Consider the following 17,001-nt stretch of genomic DNA (forward strand, 5'->3'; position numbering starts at 1 on the left):
AAAATATGTATGACACTCAATATCAAAGCAATAAGTGACAGATATCAGTCCAATTCCCTTCACTTTCAATTTATTTGATTTTGTGACCCATTCTTATGTAATTTGGGGAAATACATTTTGTGGAATAATTTAAAGAAAATTGTAGGACTTTGGAAAAATTGAGAGTTTTTTTTAAAGAGTTTGAGATTAAATATAAGGCCTGCTTATATTGTGGATTTTCACTGAATTATTGTATTAATTTGGAGGTATGTACAAATGAATTAGTTGGTAATTTACACAAGGATTTGTGGTTTCTGACTTTTTTGCTTTCTGCTGCGGGTCAAATTGGATGCTCTAGGGCTGGATTTGGTCCCCGAGTTGATAACACTTAATTGATAACACAATTTGAACAGAGATCAGTAGAAGCCTTTTATTGAACTAGATTAGAACAATCACCCAGAGATGCTAAACTTTCAGCAGCTTGAGACCATATTTGGCAAAGGCTCAATCACTAAAAACTAAACATCGATGACTAGGGATGTAACGATTCACTCAACTCCTGATACGATTCGATTCACGATACTGGGTTCACGATACGATTCTCTCACGATTTATTTTACAAAATGGGACTGTACACAAATAACTGAAAACTATTCCTTTATTTTTTGGAATACTGCACTATTTTCCTTTTATTTTTCATTATCAAAAGAATCCCTTAATAAACTATTCAAAACATTGCGATTTCACTAAAAATAAACCTTGAATGAAATAAAATAAAGTAATAATACAAATGAAGAAGAAGCCTATTAATTTAAATTCTGGTTCTATAGTAAACAATGCAAAACTGCACAATAGTTCTTTTTCTTTTTAAAAGTGCAACTGAAAATGTATTTTGTGCCTTAACAATTGGACTAAAAAAACCAAAAAACAGATCAATTAATCGATTGTTTGATCAATGATTTAGTCAAATCATTCTAAAGTATAAACATCGCTATCCATTGCTATTTTGTCCTCCGCTTTGTTTAAACAACAAACGTTAGTTAGTGAGAGAGGAACACAATTTTTAAAGAATGTTTTTCATGTCTTAAACAGTCAGGCAATAAAATTCTCAAAATAGATCAATATTGTGTTTTTATTATTTCGTGTGAAAACAAACCCAGATTATTGTCTGATATCAATCACAGGAATCTAAATAAAATCAAAATCGTATTGTGGCAAGTTTTGTGACATCAGCAAATATCGAATTGTTGTTCCGATAATTGACATCTCAGCACTGTTGAGCGGAGGGGCCCCCAACGTTGTAATTTTGATCCCCTACGGAGTAATGTCACCCCCTACGTTCAGTTTTCAGCAACTTAAGGGGGATTTTCTGTTGCTCTGGGTGGTTTTAACTCTCTTTTTAATCTGAATAACCGAGAAACACATACATCAGCCGCACGTCTATTCAATACAGGCGATTTGCTCGGATGCTCTCTTCTTTACCTGAGGACCCCTGTAGCCACTTAGCTGCCCCCGATACTACCTGTGTGCATCCTTAAAAAAACTGCTTCAAAGTCAATTACCTCAGAGCCAGAATCAGACGTTAAATGACAGAGTTTGTTGTGAAATGATGGAGTAACGTGTCCTTTCTTAGAATAACATGTTCATGTTTAGGAAGTAACTGTTCTCTGTTCTTTGCTGCTGCTCAGCTCAGCTGCTGAAAGTGAAAGAAGTATTACATGCATGTATGCGTCGCTCACATACATACTCCCATTTCTTCGGTATTAGAGTTTACAAAGCATTACTAACAAGTTGGAGATAAACTTCAAAGTCACTGACAGATTTTTTTTTTTAGAAAAAGCCAGTTTTCTCAGATTTTTGCTCTGAAATGGTGATTTGTGTAAAACTTGCTCTATTCAACTGCTGATTACGGAAGAACTAAACAAGCTACAAACAGTTTTTGATGAAAGTAGAGACTTCTTTCAGAATCTGGTGTCAGATTTCAGATTGTCATAGTACAAAATATTGTGTGGATCTTTAAAAATCAGTCAAAATGTTCTAAAACTGCTGGCACTGAATTAGTTAAAGCAAGGCAGAAACAATGATTAAAAAAAACTACAAACTTTACTTCACTAAATTTGGCCCTCTGAGAGTTACACATTACTAAATTTCCCCTATGCTGTGAAAAATTCCTGGTGAGAGTATCGGAATAAAACGGGTGATGTACACCCCTACCAGCGAGATTGTTAACATTGTATTAACGAAAAGACAAAATGAATCTTAAAGGAATAAACAAAACCTCAACCTCAAATTCTATTAAAAAAAAAAGACAAAATGAATCTCGCTGAAACGATTTCATGTCTCACCTTCTCATGGATGGCTCTGCGGTTTGAAGGCTGCACCAACACTTTGACGCCAGCGTTGGTGAGCTCTTTGACGTGGCGTGGAGCAAGCGGCGCCCTTCTCTCCCACGGGTTGACGTCCTCCCGGCGGATGGCGATGACAGCCCTGTGGTGCTCGTAGCGCCGCTGCCCCGTGAGGCAGCTGGACAATCTCTTACCATAGTGACTGAGGACCCTGAACATGACTTGGCCTTTGTCTGCTTGGGAGAAAGACATGCAGTCATCAGCACTTTGAACGAGAGCTAAAGGACTCAAGGATGTGTCAGTCAGGGTGGCGGGTTTGACTCAGAGGTGACCGTACATTTGCTGCTGGGAGAGACAAGAGGTGGTGCCAACAAATAAGATTAAATATTTAAAATTTTACGTGCAACATTCATAATCGTCACTGGGTCTTTTACCACACGGCCCCTCCAATCCAACCAGCAGAATGATTGTGCAGAGTTAAGAAACATAAGTTATAGATAATTACTGCCAAAAAAACGGGGAAAAAAACATGCCCCTTGATACTAAGGTCAGTCACTGTTTTAAAAAATGCAACATTGAAAACCCTTCATTGACTTCCTGTTGCTGATAAATGGGAGCAAGATTAACTATTGGGAAACCTGAAGGCTCTCCTTTTTATGTGCGATAATTAAAACATATTTATTAGACTATTGATAGCATTTATCCGTGTTTATGCGTTTGTGTGAATAAAAAACTTCTGCCTCCACTTTGTTTAGTTACTATTTATGCCTGTAAAATTTCATTTCATTCTTTCCTTTTTATGTTTATTTTACTTCAAGTTTGGCAATGACAAGCAAAACAAACCTTAAATAGCCAATCAAATATGTGAATAATTATTATCATAAGTTCATAACCTAACGTTTGTATATAGTCCTGATTCTAAATAGTTTACAAACATTGCATAAAAATATACATAATAAAAAGTAAGGTAACACTTTATAATAACTATCCATTGTGAGTACTTAATAGATCATTAATAAACTGCTAGTTAATAAGTTATAAATTGCTTTTTGAATATTTTCAAACAGTTTGTTAAGGATTTATAAGTCCTATAAAAAGCCAATATATAACTTACAACTCAAAATTAAGACTTTTTAAGACCATAATGAATACAATTTAAAACCCATTTTACATCCATACTGGCAAAAAAGTACAAAAGACATGAAGGAAAATTGAAGGCCCGGAATTACTTCCTAAGTAGCGTATATTAATTTATTCACAGCTCTTTCATTTTGGAATACCAAATGCTTAACCTAACTGAAAACACCAGAAGCCTCTCTATTCTGAACTAATATTTGTTTTGAACTCAGAATAAAAAAATATTGGCAAACTCTACAGCCAACGGCCATTTTGTATGTGTCATTGTGTGTACGTGTGTGTGTGTATATATGGTTCTCACCAGGAATGTTCTACAGCAGAGGTCTTCAACAGGGGGTCCGCGGAGGTACTGCAGGGGGGTGGCAAAAGTTTTGGTTGATTAGACATTTTTTTATATTCCCCCCCGCAATTTTTTCAATAAATTGAAATGTCTTTAAATACACATTAACATGAATCCAACACACTGTAGTGAACAGATAAATGGAGGCAGAAGATGTCTTTCAGTCAGCAATGCTGACATGAATCTGTCAATTATGTTAATAGTTCAGTATCGTATGCAAGATAACAGGTATGTTTATGCATGCCAGTGGCACTAACAAGCATCAATAATTTTCGTTTCCACATTTATGTTGAACAAAAATGTCCATTTGAACAGCTTTTATGCAAAATGTTGTTACATGCAATTTGACAGACATTGTTGATCTTGGCAGGTATCAGTTTATTATGTTATGTGATGTGTATGAATGGCAGTGGCATGGCCACCCTACTCACTGTACCTTGCACATGTTTAAATTAAAAACAAGAATATATAAACCTGTGTGTTATTTGAATATCTTAGTATTGAATGCACAATAGTACATTTATACATGGCACTATAGGACCAGTTTAATATAAAACACAATTTTATACAATATATATAAGTAGGGGGTCCCCGCTCCATCTCTCCATCAGTTTGGGGGTCCTTGGCCTGGAAAACGTTGAAGACCCCTTTTCTACAGCATAGGGGTCGTGGCACGCGAGCAAACGCCGCCGGTACGGAAAAGTTAAAAATGTATAACTCTTTGAGGGCCTAGATTAGTGAAGTCGTTTTTAAAAGCCCTTTGTACAGTCACTCCAGTAGATTCTACGCAGCTTTCAACCGATACCGAGTTATCATGACTACCTGTCAACATTGAGATGTTCTGCAAAGCTCCCAGTGGACAATTTTATTAATTAATTTATGAAGGGGATCATTGCAGTCCAAACAAATCTGACATCGCGCACCTCTGAACCAAGCAGCAGCCATGTTGAAAGTCTCAGGTCAATCTGAGCCTGATTCGCAGAAATGTTGGAGAAACACACAGATTATTTTCCAAAATCAGACCAAGTCCTTCCCAGTATGCCTTTGCATCAATAACACATTTTGAGGAGCTTTTCTGTGGTTTCGGACATTTATCCATCGCAGTGTTTACCTCCGAGTGCCTCCAATATGGCGGGTTACTGCCCAGAACGTGACGAAGGTGAAAACTCTCTATAAAGTCCCAATAAAGTATTTAGTTTTAACTGATACTTAACAAGTAATTATTAAATAGTTTACTAATGGCTTGTTATTCATGATTTAATACTAATTTACAAGGTATAGTTATAAATCACAAACATACAATCACATGTCATCTTATCAATTGTTAAATAACAGCCTGTGTGTTATCTATTCACTATCTATAAGACAAATACTGAACAAACTGTTAGTAAATATTCAACAAGCAATTCATAAATCATTAACTTACAGTTTATTAATGATCTATTAACTACTGAAAACGGATAGTAATTATAAAGTGTTACCAAAAGTATACATGTAAAAATCTGTTTTTCCCCTCGAGCTTACTATATGCAAATCACCAAGTCCTTGAACGCACCACCTTTGGGGCAACGTGCTCATTCGAACAATATGAATCACATGGTGGTGACGTCACAGGCGTGCGTTCAATCTGTGCTCAATGATTAATCAACAACATACGATCCATACACAGTTAAGGACACGCGGTGTTTGAGACCCAGTGATTTAACCTACACGTAACCACATGGGTCAGTTCCGGGATTCAAACACACGTAAAAAGCTCTGACTGGGTTTATTACCGGAGCCGTACGTTCACCGGGCTGTACCGTAACTGACCCACCTTTACACCCGCTTTTTAAACGTCCACAGCGGCTATAGAAACTGCGTTGGTACACTGGTGTCCCTCAAAGGTGAGCTGTTCTTTCTGCTCCCTCAACGACGTCTTTGAGTCATCCACATCCGGGGCGGTTTTTCAAAATAAAGTACTTCGAGGTTTTGTTTTCGTTTTGTTTTTTTATGGAAAACCAAAAATGTATTTACATTAAAAGTGAGTACATTTTTTTTTACTACAAATGTACCATATTACTAGGTACACTATATATATTATCATCTTGTTATTTGTAAATAGGGTTTTAAAAGTGCTGGCTTAGTTTAAATCTAGATTTGTTTCTTTTTCTGTTTCATTATAAATCAGACCAAATTTACAAGCCGGAAATAAACCAAAATAGAATTTCTGGCGAGCCAAAAGACATTTTTTTTCTAGAATTATTATTATTTTTTTTTTTTTACTGTATTTTAGTTGAACTAGATTAATATTTCACAAAGTGAAAGTACAGAAATACTGTTGTTAAAGATTGTTTTTTTTTTTTTTTTTAAGAATAATAATAGTTTTTTTTAAAAAAAAAAAAAAAATCAGGTGAAATTTCAGGCTATCCCATTTAAACTCAAGTCAACCCCACATGGGGTCCTGACCCCAAGGTTGAAAAACACTGATTCAGTGTTTCCTGAATAGATTTAATTCATTTTTATAATTTCCAGACATCTCATGCCAGGAGTGGAACCAAGACTGAGACTTTATTTGTTAATTTTACACCCTCTCTCTTTTTCTCTCTCTCTCTCAAGTACCCCCTGCAGGGCCATCGCGTAACCCCAGGGAGACACAAACCCCCTTTTGAGAAACACTGCATTAAAGGACCTAAAGTCTCTTACACCATGTCTGCTTTTTGGTTTTCCGCCTCCTTGTGTTAGTATCTCTTTAAACCTGAAACTTTCAACACCATTAAATGTTGGCTAAACTTGGTTAAACTCCATTGAAATATTAAAGTGTGAATAGTGGATGGAAGTTTTTGGAAGAATGTATGTGATACTTGGTTAGGATGGGATTATTCTGAATAAAAGGTTACAAATCCCTGTCCGGCACACTCTTATATCCCAGTATAACACATTAAAAGGGGCCCCAGGTGCCTTTATAATAACACATGTAGATCAAACATACTGTGGTGTTCAGCATATTGTCCATAATCTTTAAAAGTTCTTTGCAAATGCTTAAAATAATTAAAGAACGTGAGCACAGTTGAGTTTATTTATTCAGTATTTTTAGTATTTTCAACAAAAAAAAAACTTTATTTATCATCATAACTTTTTTTTTTCCATCAACTGCAGTCTTCAGGGTATAACGTTGGTACAGTTTAAATAAATATCATAAAACACTTTTCATTTATAACTATCCTGAGATTGAAAGGAAATAAAGACAACAGGAGTTGACTTGGTTCATCAGTCAGAGACGTGGCAGTGCATGTGAAGGCAACAGTTTTAAACCTCTGCACATCTGTGGTACTCATTGAACTGTTCTAATAGTAGATGAGCTATGACAAAATAATCAGTTCTACGTTATTTCAAAGAGGTAAATGAAGTACTGTTTGCATTTTTAAATAAATGTATCGAGTAACCACTGATCCAGCTATCTGGATTACTTTCTTTTTTTTTACCCTGATAATTAAAAATACTTAATAACACATTGATTTCATTTCAACCTCGAAAATAGGAAGTTATTACTTAATGAAAAATTGATTTCTCCAAAAACCTTATGTTGGGCTGATTATCAGTGACGTTCAAGCCAAGTGAGGCTTTTTTTTCACCGCAACTTTTCAAAATAAGACGCCCGACCTAACCTAACCCTGACCCTAACCCTAACCCTAACCCTAACCCTAACCCTAATCTAACCCTAACCCTAACCCTAACCCTAACCCTAACCCTAACCCTAACCCAACCTAACCCAACCTAACCCTAACCCATGGGTAAATTTCACACTACAAATATCATAAAAACAATTGTTTCCTCAGGCCGACGTCGATATGTGACGAAATGGTAGAGAAATTGTGTTGTGACTTTTTTTTGATTCAATTGGAATTAAATGTACATTATAACAGATTATTTAATTACTCTTGCTTGATGGAAAATTTTCCATAAACAAAACAAACTTTTTACACCTGAAGCAAAGAGACATCTACAACCTGCTAGATTATTGGCCCCCGAGGACTGGGTTTAGCCACCTCAGGGTTGGACTCAACAAGAAAATGTGAAAAAAAACCACAACCTCTAATCAGAGTAACTTTAACCGGAGGATATCACTAAAGTTTATTCAGTAACATTTTTGAGGAAAGTACTGGACGGCCATTACTTTCTGTTTCCACTGGTTGAGTCTCGTTTTATCAGAAACCATGAGAAACTCTAAATACACATAAGCAAAAGTCTTTCTGCACTTTTCTTCTTTAGTAATACAGAAAGAAAAGCATATTAGGCTATAATTTTATGGCAATAAAAGGTCTTTAATTTCCTGACACAGGCTGAGATTCAAATCTTTCTTCTTCAACATGAAGGAAAGTGATTTTGTGGGTATTTGTAGATGCAGATTAAATGCATTTTGGTTGAATTGTATTATGATTATTAACACTTAGTAAAGAGTCTTTAAATTGTTGGTTCAGTGGTTAATTTCTTGCACTTAAACACCCAAACGTGGCCCTAAATATGAGCTGCATTGATGTTTAGCACTGCCACGTCTCTGAATATTGACTTCATCAAGATCAAACCACAAATAACCGTGACAGCCAGGAATTGTTAATGACTAAAAAGGTAGTGATAAGTTGGAAAGGAGAATGACAGAATCAGGAGAAATCACTCAAACCGAGGGTTGGGTATGGGGGTCGTGGGGGTCGTGCGGGCCTGACTGAGGGCCAACTGGAAGGTGGAGGAGTATCAGACTTTGGAGGGAACTGGAAATCCAGGTTTTTTCTGTTTTTTTTTCTTACAACCAACATCAGGAAATAAAATAGAGATGGACAAGTGAATAAATGCATTTTGATATGTTTCACAGCTTAAGTGGATCTTAAATGAAATATTCAGTCTTCCTCAGCTCATAAAAGTTACCTTTATATTAAAAAAGTCATTGAAACTGGAAATATGAATAAACATCATGATGTGGGAGCAAATGGAGAAGGGTTTTGTGTCTATACACATAGACCTTATCCAGTATCATGAGGAATCACATGTGTCTTTTAAGTAAATCAAGGGGAAAATTACAATTGTAATGGTTTAATCTAACTGGTCATCAGGAACAGCAGCATTTGTTACACATGCCTTAAGTTGTAATACCACTTTATAGCACAAGGTGAAGCAGTGAGGACGTCATGGGTCAGATCCAGGGTTGAGGTCAATTACATTTTTCAGTTACAATTACCCATGTTCGATTACACATCAATTCTGATTACAGTGATCAGCCTTTTTTCCAATTACAATTTGTTTTTGATCCTCAAAAAGTCAATTACAATGACGTTCTCAATTACAATTAATCACAATTATTGAGCCTCAAATAAATGATCAAATAAAACTTAACCTTCCTCTTGTGTTAGCTTTCTGTTAGCATCTCTTATGATAACGGGTTCTAAATCAGCTGTAAAATACACTAAAAACTAATATCTATCATCTAATTTATTTTCTATCTATTGGTTACTTTGTTAGGCTTCCTAATCAATGAAAATATAGGTTTTAATATTTTTTGGTGTGGGCATGTGAGTCTTTTTTGTGTCAGTATACCCCTCGATTTCTATTTTTTTTAATGGTAAAATGTGGGAAAGCTTGATCTAAAACACATGTTAATAATTGTTAACTACATGTGTAGAACTGTACATAGAACTGTAACATGGTTCCCCAGTTTTGCATAAAATTATAATTTTGTTAATTATTTACAATATAAAATCAATATTTATAGTATTTTCATGACCATTACAATGACAAAGTCACTTACCTAAACTCAATTACAATTTTATCACGATTACGACAGTAACAGATTTTTAAAATTACAATTACGATTATAATTATGACATAATTGTAATTAATTACGCAATTACAATTATAATTGACCCCAACCCTGGTCAGATCTCTGAAGATGAATTAAAAAGAAGCAGCAGCAGCAGCACTGGTGTAACACTGGTTGGAGGAGAAGACGTGATGATAAAAACCAAGAGACTGCACACACTGAGTAAACATTTCTAAATAAAAAAACGTTTTAAAATCACAGACGTGATGTTTTCGATTTAAACATCAGCCATCCTCCATGTTGTGTTGGTTTTAATGAGTAAAAAGAATAAAAACCTGAAATATTCCTTCAGGTGTTTTACTAAGTAAACAAAGGCATTTGGCAGCATTGAGTGGCTTTACTTTGGGTTAAATAAATACAAGCACTTTTACTCATTGAAGAAAATAAAGCATAGAAATGAGAAAGTTGATGAGAAGCTGGGACTGGATACGACTCCCATCCTTTACAGACACAGATACATGGACATTTGCTACTCGTGTCACTTTAGAGAGGATAAGTTGGGGGGGAGGGGGGGGGGGGTGACGGTAGGATGACAATGACCAATACAATTCCATTGAGGGTTGAGGAGTTAACCATGAGACAGACATTGTGAAAGAATTTTTTAAAGTTGCTTCAAATCTAAATATTTATCTGGAGATATTTCTTTAGACTTTTTTTTTTTTTTTTTTTAAATAATTTAAAAGGACAAAAATCCTCCTGAAGGAAGAAATAAATATAGTTCATTGTTCTCTCGCTCTGCGTCTTTTTGAATTCAAACCTGACCACATTTGATCTAAAAATGTCATACAGTGTCCCTCACTTTAGTCTTTCGTGTTTTTGGAGGGAAAGACTTGAAGGGAGTGAGGTTGGGGGTGACGGGGGGTCCCTCAAGCCTGGGGGGGGCGACTGTGCTCCGGCCGGGTCGTGCAGCTTTCTGATGTGTTTCTTCAGGTCAAAGTTCCTGCAGAAGCCCTTCCCACAGGTGGGGCAGGTGAACGGCTTCTTGTCGTTGTGCGTGTGCATGTGGAAGGTGAGGTTGTACACCTGGTGGAAGGCTTTGCTGCAGATGGAGCATTTAAACTGCTTCTCCCCGCTGTGCGTCAGCTTGTGGTTCTTGTAATTCCCTGAATGGATGGACAAGAAAAGAAGAGATTCAGTCAATAAAGTACGTGAGAAGGGTGTGACTGAAGCCTTCCTGGGGAGTTTGCATGTTCTCCTTGTGCTTGAGAGACACCAGCACCCTGCAGACCCTGTGACCCATCAGTGAAGGAGTATGCTGATATAGAAAACGGATGTAAATATAAATACCAAAGGTCACCAACCTTTCTGAAACTGAGCTACTCATATATGCACTGTATAGTCTGTAGGGCTACCAGTTAGAAAAGAACTTCTTAAATTCTACATTTTCACAGTTTCACTTTCATTAGAAGGCAAGATAATTTAGCAGTAACTTAAAAAGGTAGGAAAGTTTCAACATGAAAATTTTTTTTGCAATATTTCTATTTTCATTACATTCTTATAGAAAATCCACCTTGCATTTTTAAAAATACATCTATATATATATATATATATATATATATATATATATATATATAAATAAGATTAACTTGTCACTCAAACTTTCTAAGCAGTAATTAACTTTACTAAGGCAATTATTTAGAGCACATTTCATACACAAGGCAATTCAATGTGCTTTACATGATCAAAAAGTGCGAAGAAAACACTCAACAGCTTAAAAATCAATAAGAACATTAAAATCAGCAGCAAAAAGATTTACTGTAAATCAACAATGACATGATTAAAAATCTAAGCACTAACTACATATCTAATATGTATTTATCTTTGTGAGTTTTAATCCTGGAAAGTTAATCAGGTTTCAGATGGAGCTCATTTATGACTAGAGCTCCTGAGGGCCCCTCACATGGTCCATGAGGGCTACCTGGTGTCCGCGGACACCGTGTTGGTTACCCCTGATATATACACTGTTTAATTAGTTATTGGCTTCACATGACCTATGGATTGTGCTAAATGAGACAAGCTGGATTATAGGTGGAATATTTCAAACAGCAATTGAGATCAAATTGTGAAATAACACAATGTACCAACTATATTCATAAATAATAGTTATTGTTAAATGACTCAACCCATGCAAATGCCAAATTTGAGAAAAATTCAATATACTTAAATGCCGTAAATGTGTTAATACTGAAACTGAAAATTGACTGAATGTGTGTAAAGAGAGATTTAACATATATCACATTTATAAAAGCAGATAAAGGAGCAGTTTGATGAATAAGAAAAGAATGACATGATCCAGACATGCAATCCTAGCTTAAACCAATCAGACTTAAAGGTGCAAAAACGTAACGCGTGAGTAATGATTGTTACCGAAACCCTTTTGCTTCTGATTCTTTTGACTTAGAAAAAAAAACGTTTTTATGAGCTGAATTTATTCAGTCAAAGAAAAATAGTTGTGGAAATATTGCTGGGAAAAGCTCTGTATATGAGCAGTGAGCAGAAAACTGTGCTTCTCTTTTAAATCCTATTTTAGTGAATGAATGAATATGATAAGGATGTAGCCTTGAGCGCAAACATCTGAGCTGAATGAAACTCTGCACTCATCTGTTGTCTGTAGCTGATATTTTGTGTTTTGTAATTGAAAAGAGTGTGAAAAACAAACAAACAAACATGTATCCATTCCATGAAGGAGTGGAAGAAGGAAAGTCGTCTGTAAAGCAGACGCAATTTAAGCAAGGGATTCATAATAACGGACTACATCAGTATTTTCCATTAAAGAGAAATGCACAATATTCATAAATTAACTGTGTAAATGTAATTTGTGTTGTATTACAATCAACATCATTTTTGCTGATTGGGTGTGTTGGTATTTTTGTCCATGATTCCTTATTTGTATCTATATAAATTATTTTATGTGTTACTTTATAAACTGCAAAAAAGGTATTAATTAGTGGCACAATCACATGTTGTTTCATCAAAAAATGCTTGGGAGAAATAATAGAGAAAACCAAGACATGAGGGCTTATATGGCAGTAAGGTATAAACTAATTTAAGGCCCAGATGCAGCTTCATATAAGAAAAAGTATTTTAATTCTATAATTGTTTTCCATCCATCTAATGCATTTTCTGACCTGCTTGCTCCTTCTTTCAGGGTCTCAGGGTCTATAATTGTTTTAAAATGTAAAATCCTTTTTTAATTTCCATGTTTTTGGAAAGTACATAAAAAATGTTGATAATTCTACAATTTTTACTTGAATTAACCCAACATAGACTGTTATATTTTTTTTAAATTGTAAAATAAAGTGCAGAGTAACTGCAGAGAGGACCCATAGGAGAACATGCAAACTCCACACAGAAGGCTTCATGCTGGCTAGTGTGCTAATCCATGTGATGCTCCCTAAATTCCATCAACCTAATAGAGTAAATGAATGAATGAATGAATGAATGAATGAATGCTGCTATCCGATTCTTACCTTTCTGATGGAATCCTTTCCCACAGAATTCGCACACAAATGGTTTGTATCCTGCATGGATCCGTGTGTGTGTGTTGAGCGTGGAGCTCCGGTTAAAGGCTTTCCCACACTGGTTACACTTGTGAGGTTTTTCCTTTAAAAATAAATAAATACATAAATTAAAAAAGGGCCATGAAAATAAAAAATAAAATAATTTCAATTAATTAGAATAACTTTCGAGAAGGTTGTGATTTCAAATCAAACGAGGTCGCTTTTTTATCTTTATGAGTTTCAGTTGATGGTCTTCCTATGGAATATTACAACAACTAAAACTCCTTTTTATTTATACCGAAAGCTTTTCTTTCAGTACAGAAACCCATCATTTTTCAGCTACGCATGCAGTTAGTGGTTGTTTTATTTTACCCAAAGTAAGAACTTCATTATAGAGCACTCAGTAATATGCAGCTATAGTATGCATAAGTGGAATTTATTACCAAATGACATTAAACAACATAATATTTATAATTTTTAAAAAATCCCTAAAAAGATGTTATTTAAAAAAAAACTTTTGTGACAAACACTAATTCTAATACTTAGAGGTATTTGTCTATTGTTATTGATATTGTTTGAGTTGTAGTTGTTGAAATGTCTATTTTGTTTGTGTAATGTGATTATTATTTTAATTGTATAAATTGTATTGTCATTGTGTAATTTGTGGACCCCAGGAAGAATAGCTGATTGCTTATTAAGCTAATGGGCATCCTAAACAAACAAACAAGCTATTTAATCTATAAGCAGTAAACGTAATGATGATATTTAACACATTACTCGATTTCAATATTATCATTTTTTTTTTTTTTTTAAATCTTTAGGAATAACGTGATGAGTTTAAATAACACGTTTCATTCCTGTTCCCCACTGTGAGTGGGCAGAGCTGCCCTGGAGGGAAAATTGCAGCTATTACTCTTTGACTCTTGAAACCCCTCTTGAAAAAAAGGATCCTAAATTATATATAAGTGCACTTTAGTTTATGCAGTATGTACAAATATGGATTAACGTTGCTATAAGATCAAAAACATTAAGTGCACTAAATTGAAATTAAATGGCACCAATTCCAGTTTAGGCCTTTATAAATAATCACTTCATTTTTATTTTACCTTTATTTTACCAGTTAGGGTCAGTTGAGAAACAGTTCTCAACTGATAATAATAATAATAATAATAATAATAATAATAATAATAATAATAATAATAATGCTTTTGATTAAATAAAAAAGTAACTTCGTGGAAATTGTTAGCTACATACAAAACATCAATAATATAATATAAGATGCATAAGGATACATTAAAGACAAATACTACTACTTCTACAAAAGAACCGAAGTTTTGAGAATTAGAGATTAATTATAGCAAACAAAATATGTCAAAGTTTCATGCAAACCCCGCTTAATTACGAAGAAGGAACCACCGACATAAACATCAAGGAGAATAAAAATAATTAGAAATGAGCCTGAATAAGGCTCCATGTGAGGCCTCTCACCTGAGTGTGGATGATTTTGTGTCGGCACAATGTGCTCGCCTGTCGGAAGCCTTTACCGCAAACTTTGCACACGAACGGCCGTGCGCCAGTGTGCACGGGCATGTGGCGGGTCAGGTTATAGTGCGCGTTAAACACCTGCGGGAGGAACACAATTAACACATCAGAGATAATAATAATAATAATAATAATAATAATAATAATAATAATAATAATAATAATAATAATAATAATAATAATACATATTACTGGGGCAGTAAATTAAGAACAGAGAGCCAGGAAAAGAACAAAAAGAAAAAGTGAACATAAAAAGGAATAACATTGATAATAAATTCTGTTGGCCTTCAAACGTTGAAATACTAGTTATTATGAAACTAAAAAAACCAACGATTGGATTTGTGACTTCATGTCCTGAATTATTTCTCCTTCTTCATCGTTTCATACACATTAAATTACGTCAGTTCCCGACTTAAGGACTTAAAATACAGGCCAATAATAATAATAATAATAATAATAATAATAATAATAATAATAAACTATTAAGGATAATGACACTGGTTTTAAGTTTTAAATAATAAAATATTGTGTAAATAAATAAAGAGCATTCTAAAGAATAACTCTTGGTTAAGGCGTTCAATCTTCGCAGTGTTTCTTAAATAAATAAATAAAATATGATGTAAAAAGCAGTGGCCTATTGATGTGTTCATTTGATCTGATGATTTAAAAAAATAATTGAAAATAACCTTACGGACCGATATTGAGAAAAATACAATGTAAATCTGGAATATGATTTAAATGCTTTGGTTGAAAGATATTATATTGTAATATATATAATATAATGAACAATATAAGTATTGTATTTTTGTACACAAATGCTTTAATGACAAAAATGTTTATTATTTTGAATGAAATAAAAAAAAAATATATATATAATCATCAATAATAATAAAAACTATTAATGATAACGATACTGGTTTTAAGTCTGAAATACTAATACATTGTGTTTAATAAAAAAGAGCATTCTAAAAAAAACAACAACTTAAAACTGTGATGTGTTAATTTAATATGATTTAAAAATATATGTATTTGGAAATAACCTTATCGCCCGATATAAATACTTTTTAATCTGGAATATAATTTTAATACTTTGTTTGAAACTTGTATGGTATTTTTTAGTTTTTACACAAACGCCTTATTCAAAAACGTTCATTATTTTTAATCAAATATAATATATGCGAGAATAAGGCAATATACTAATTTTAACAAATAACCCTGAAGAATTTGATGGATCTTTGTGCCTGTATCTAACGGCCCTCACCTTCCCGCAGACCTCACAGGTAAACACTTTGGGTTTGTTGCCCGTGCAGGAGCCGCTGAGCCGGGCTGCAGCTGCTGCTGCGGCCGCTGCCGAGGAGCCCTTGAACATCTTGTCAGTGTGGATTTGTTCCCGCTCCTTGATGTAATACTGGATCTGGCTCTGAGACAGATCTTTGAAGGCCTGCACGCCCGACACCGGGTACCGCTCGGACTGCGGCGGGCACGTCTTGCTCTTCTCCGCCATGAAGGCCTTGTGCCGGGCGGTGAGCAGGTAGGACGTCATCGGGTGCAGGTTGACGAGGCTGGCCGGAGGGGCACACGCACCGCTGTCCCCGCCGCAGTTCAGGTAGCACACGGTGCCCACCGTGGAGAGGGAGGACTGGTTTACCACCCGCGGTCTGAAGAGTTTATACTGGCCGGTGTTTTGGCTGCCAGCAGAGTCCTGGTCTTGGTGGTTCTTATAGTTCATTCCAAAACCCAAAAAGTCTGGAGCAGCGAAAGAAGATGCATCCAAGTGGCCCGGATCCAGTCCGGTGATGCTAAGCCGGTGGCCCGGCTCGTAGCCGAGTGGAACCAAAGGGATCATGCAGTGCAGGGAGGACGGACAGACGTCGTGCTTCCCCACGGGGGCGGACTGGAACCAGCTGGGCAGAGGTATCGATCTCGGCTCGGGTGTCCGGGCCATAATCCTGTCGATGGAGAACGCGAGAGGCTTGGTGCCGCTGCCGCCGGAGTTGAGCATGTCTGAGCCCGCGGGCTGGCTTCCAGAAGCCGGGGGGGAGCCGAGGATCCCCGCTGTGCGGCGGAGAGGAGCGTCCATCACCTCCCGACAACAAGCAGGAGGTGCTGGGGAGAGAAGCTGGGAGTCTGCGCTGATCCTGAGCGGCCGCACGGAGGGCCACCCTGTGCCGGGAGACACTTCCACAATCACCGCTGATTGACGACAATCAGCCACCGCAGCTCGTTCGATCGCCGCGGAGCGCGAGCCGAGACCTTAGCGATCGTTACCGTCCAGGAAGGTGAGCGGGAAGTGTGTGTAATTTGTTC

At 36.0% G+C, this 17,001-nt stretch overlaps 2 protein-coding genes across 5 annotated transcripts in view; both read right to left on the reverse strand.

Moving 5' to 3' along the window:
- aass (aminoadipate-semialdehyde synthase) overlaps positions 1-5,743 on the reverse strand; it is a 50,094-nt gene extending 44,351 nt beyond the window's left edge. The window contains exons 1-3 of one of the 4 annotated variants that reach the window (XM_028449408.1): positions 5,618-5,743; positions 3,763-3,810; positions 2,325-2,557 (exon numbers count right to left, since the gene is read on the reverse strand). In XM_028449408.1, the coding sequence (XP_028305209.1) occupies positions 2,325-2,543 (219 nt within the window). In that variant the 5' untranslated portion in view covers positions 2,544-2,557; positions 3,763-3,810; positions 5,618-5,743. Of the gene's footprint in view, positions 1-2,324; positions 2,561-3,762; positions 3,811-5,617 lie in introns of all 4 variants that reach the window. The other 3 variants (XM_028449409.1, XM_028449410.1, XM_028449411.1) reach the window with 3 other exon arrangements.
- Positions 5,744-10,447: 4,704 nt separating this feature from the next.
- On the reverse strand, positions 10,448-16,774 carry fezf1 (FEZ family zinc finger 1). Its single transcript, XM_028448328.1, has 4 exons — positions 15,956-16,774; positions 14,641-14,775; positions 13,123-13,255; positions 10,448-10,755 (listed from the first exon to the last, which is right to left on the reverse strand). Exons 1-4 carry the CDS (start codon positions 16,772-16,774, stop codon positions 10,448-10,450), a joined length of 1,395 nt encoding a protein of 464 aa, XP_028304129.1.
- Positions 16,775-17,001: the final 227 nt, after the last annotated feature.

Source organism: Gouania willdenowi, chromosome 6, assembly GCF_900634775.1.
Source record: "Gouania willdenowi chromosome 6, fGouWil2.1, whole genome shotgun sequence".
NCBI lineage: Eukaryota > Metazoa > Chordata > Actinopteri > Blenniiformes > Gobiesocidae > Gouania > Gouania willdenowi.

What these genes read in the sequence shown, in the direction of transcription:
- fezf1 (XM_028448328.1), bottom strand. Translation starts at nt 16,774, where the DNA reads ATGGACGCTCCTCTCCGCCGCACAGCGGGGATCCTCGGCTCCCCCCCG. An exon ending in CCTGTGAGGTCTGCGGGAAG is followed by an intron (nt 14,776 to 15,955) that starts GTGAGGGCCGTT and finishes TTCCTCCCGCAG; the next exon opens with GTGTTTAACGCGCACTATAA. An exon ending in ACAAAATCATCCACACTCAG is followed by an intron (nt 13,256 to 14,640) that starts GTGAGAGGCCTC and finishes TTATTTTTAAAG; the next exon opens with GAAAAACCTCACAAGTGTAA.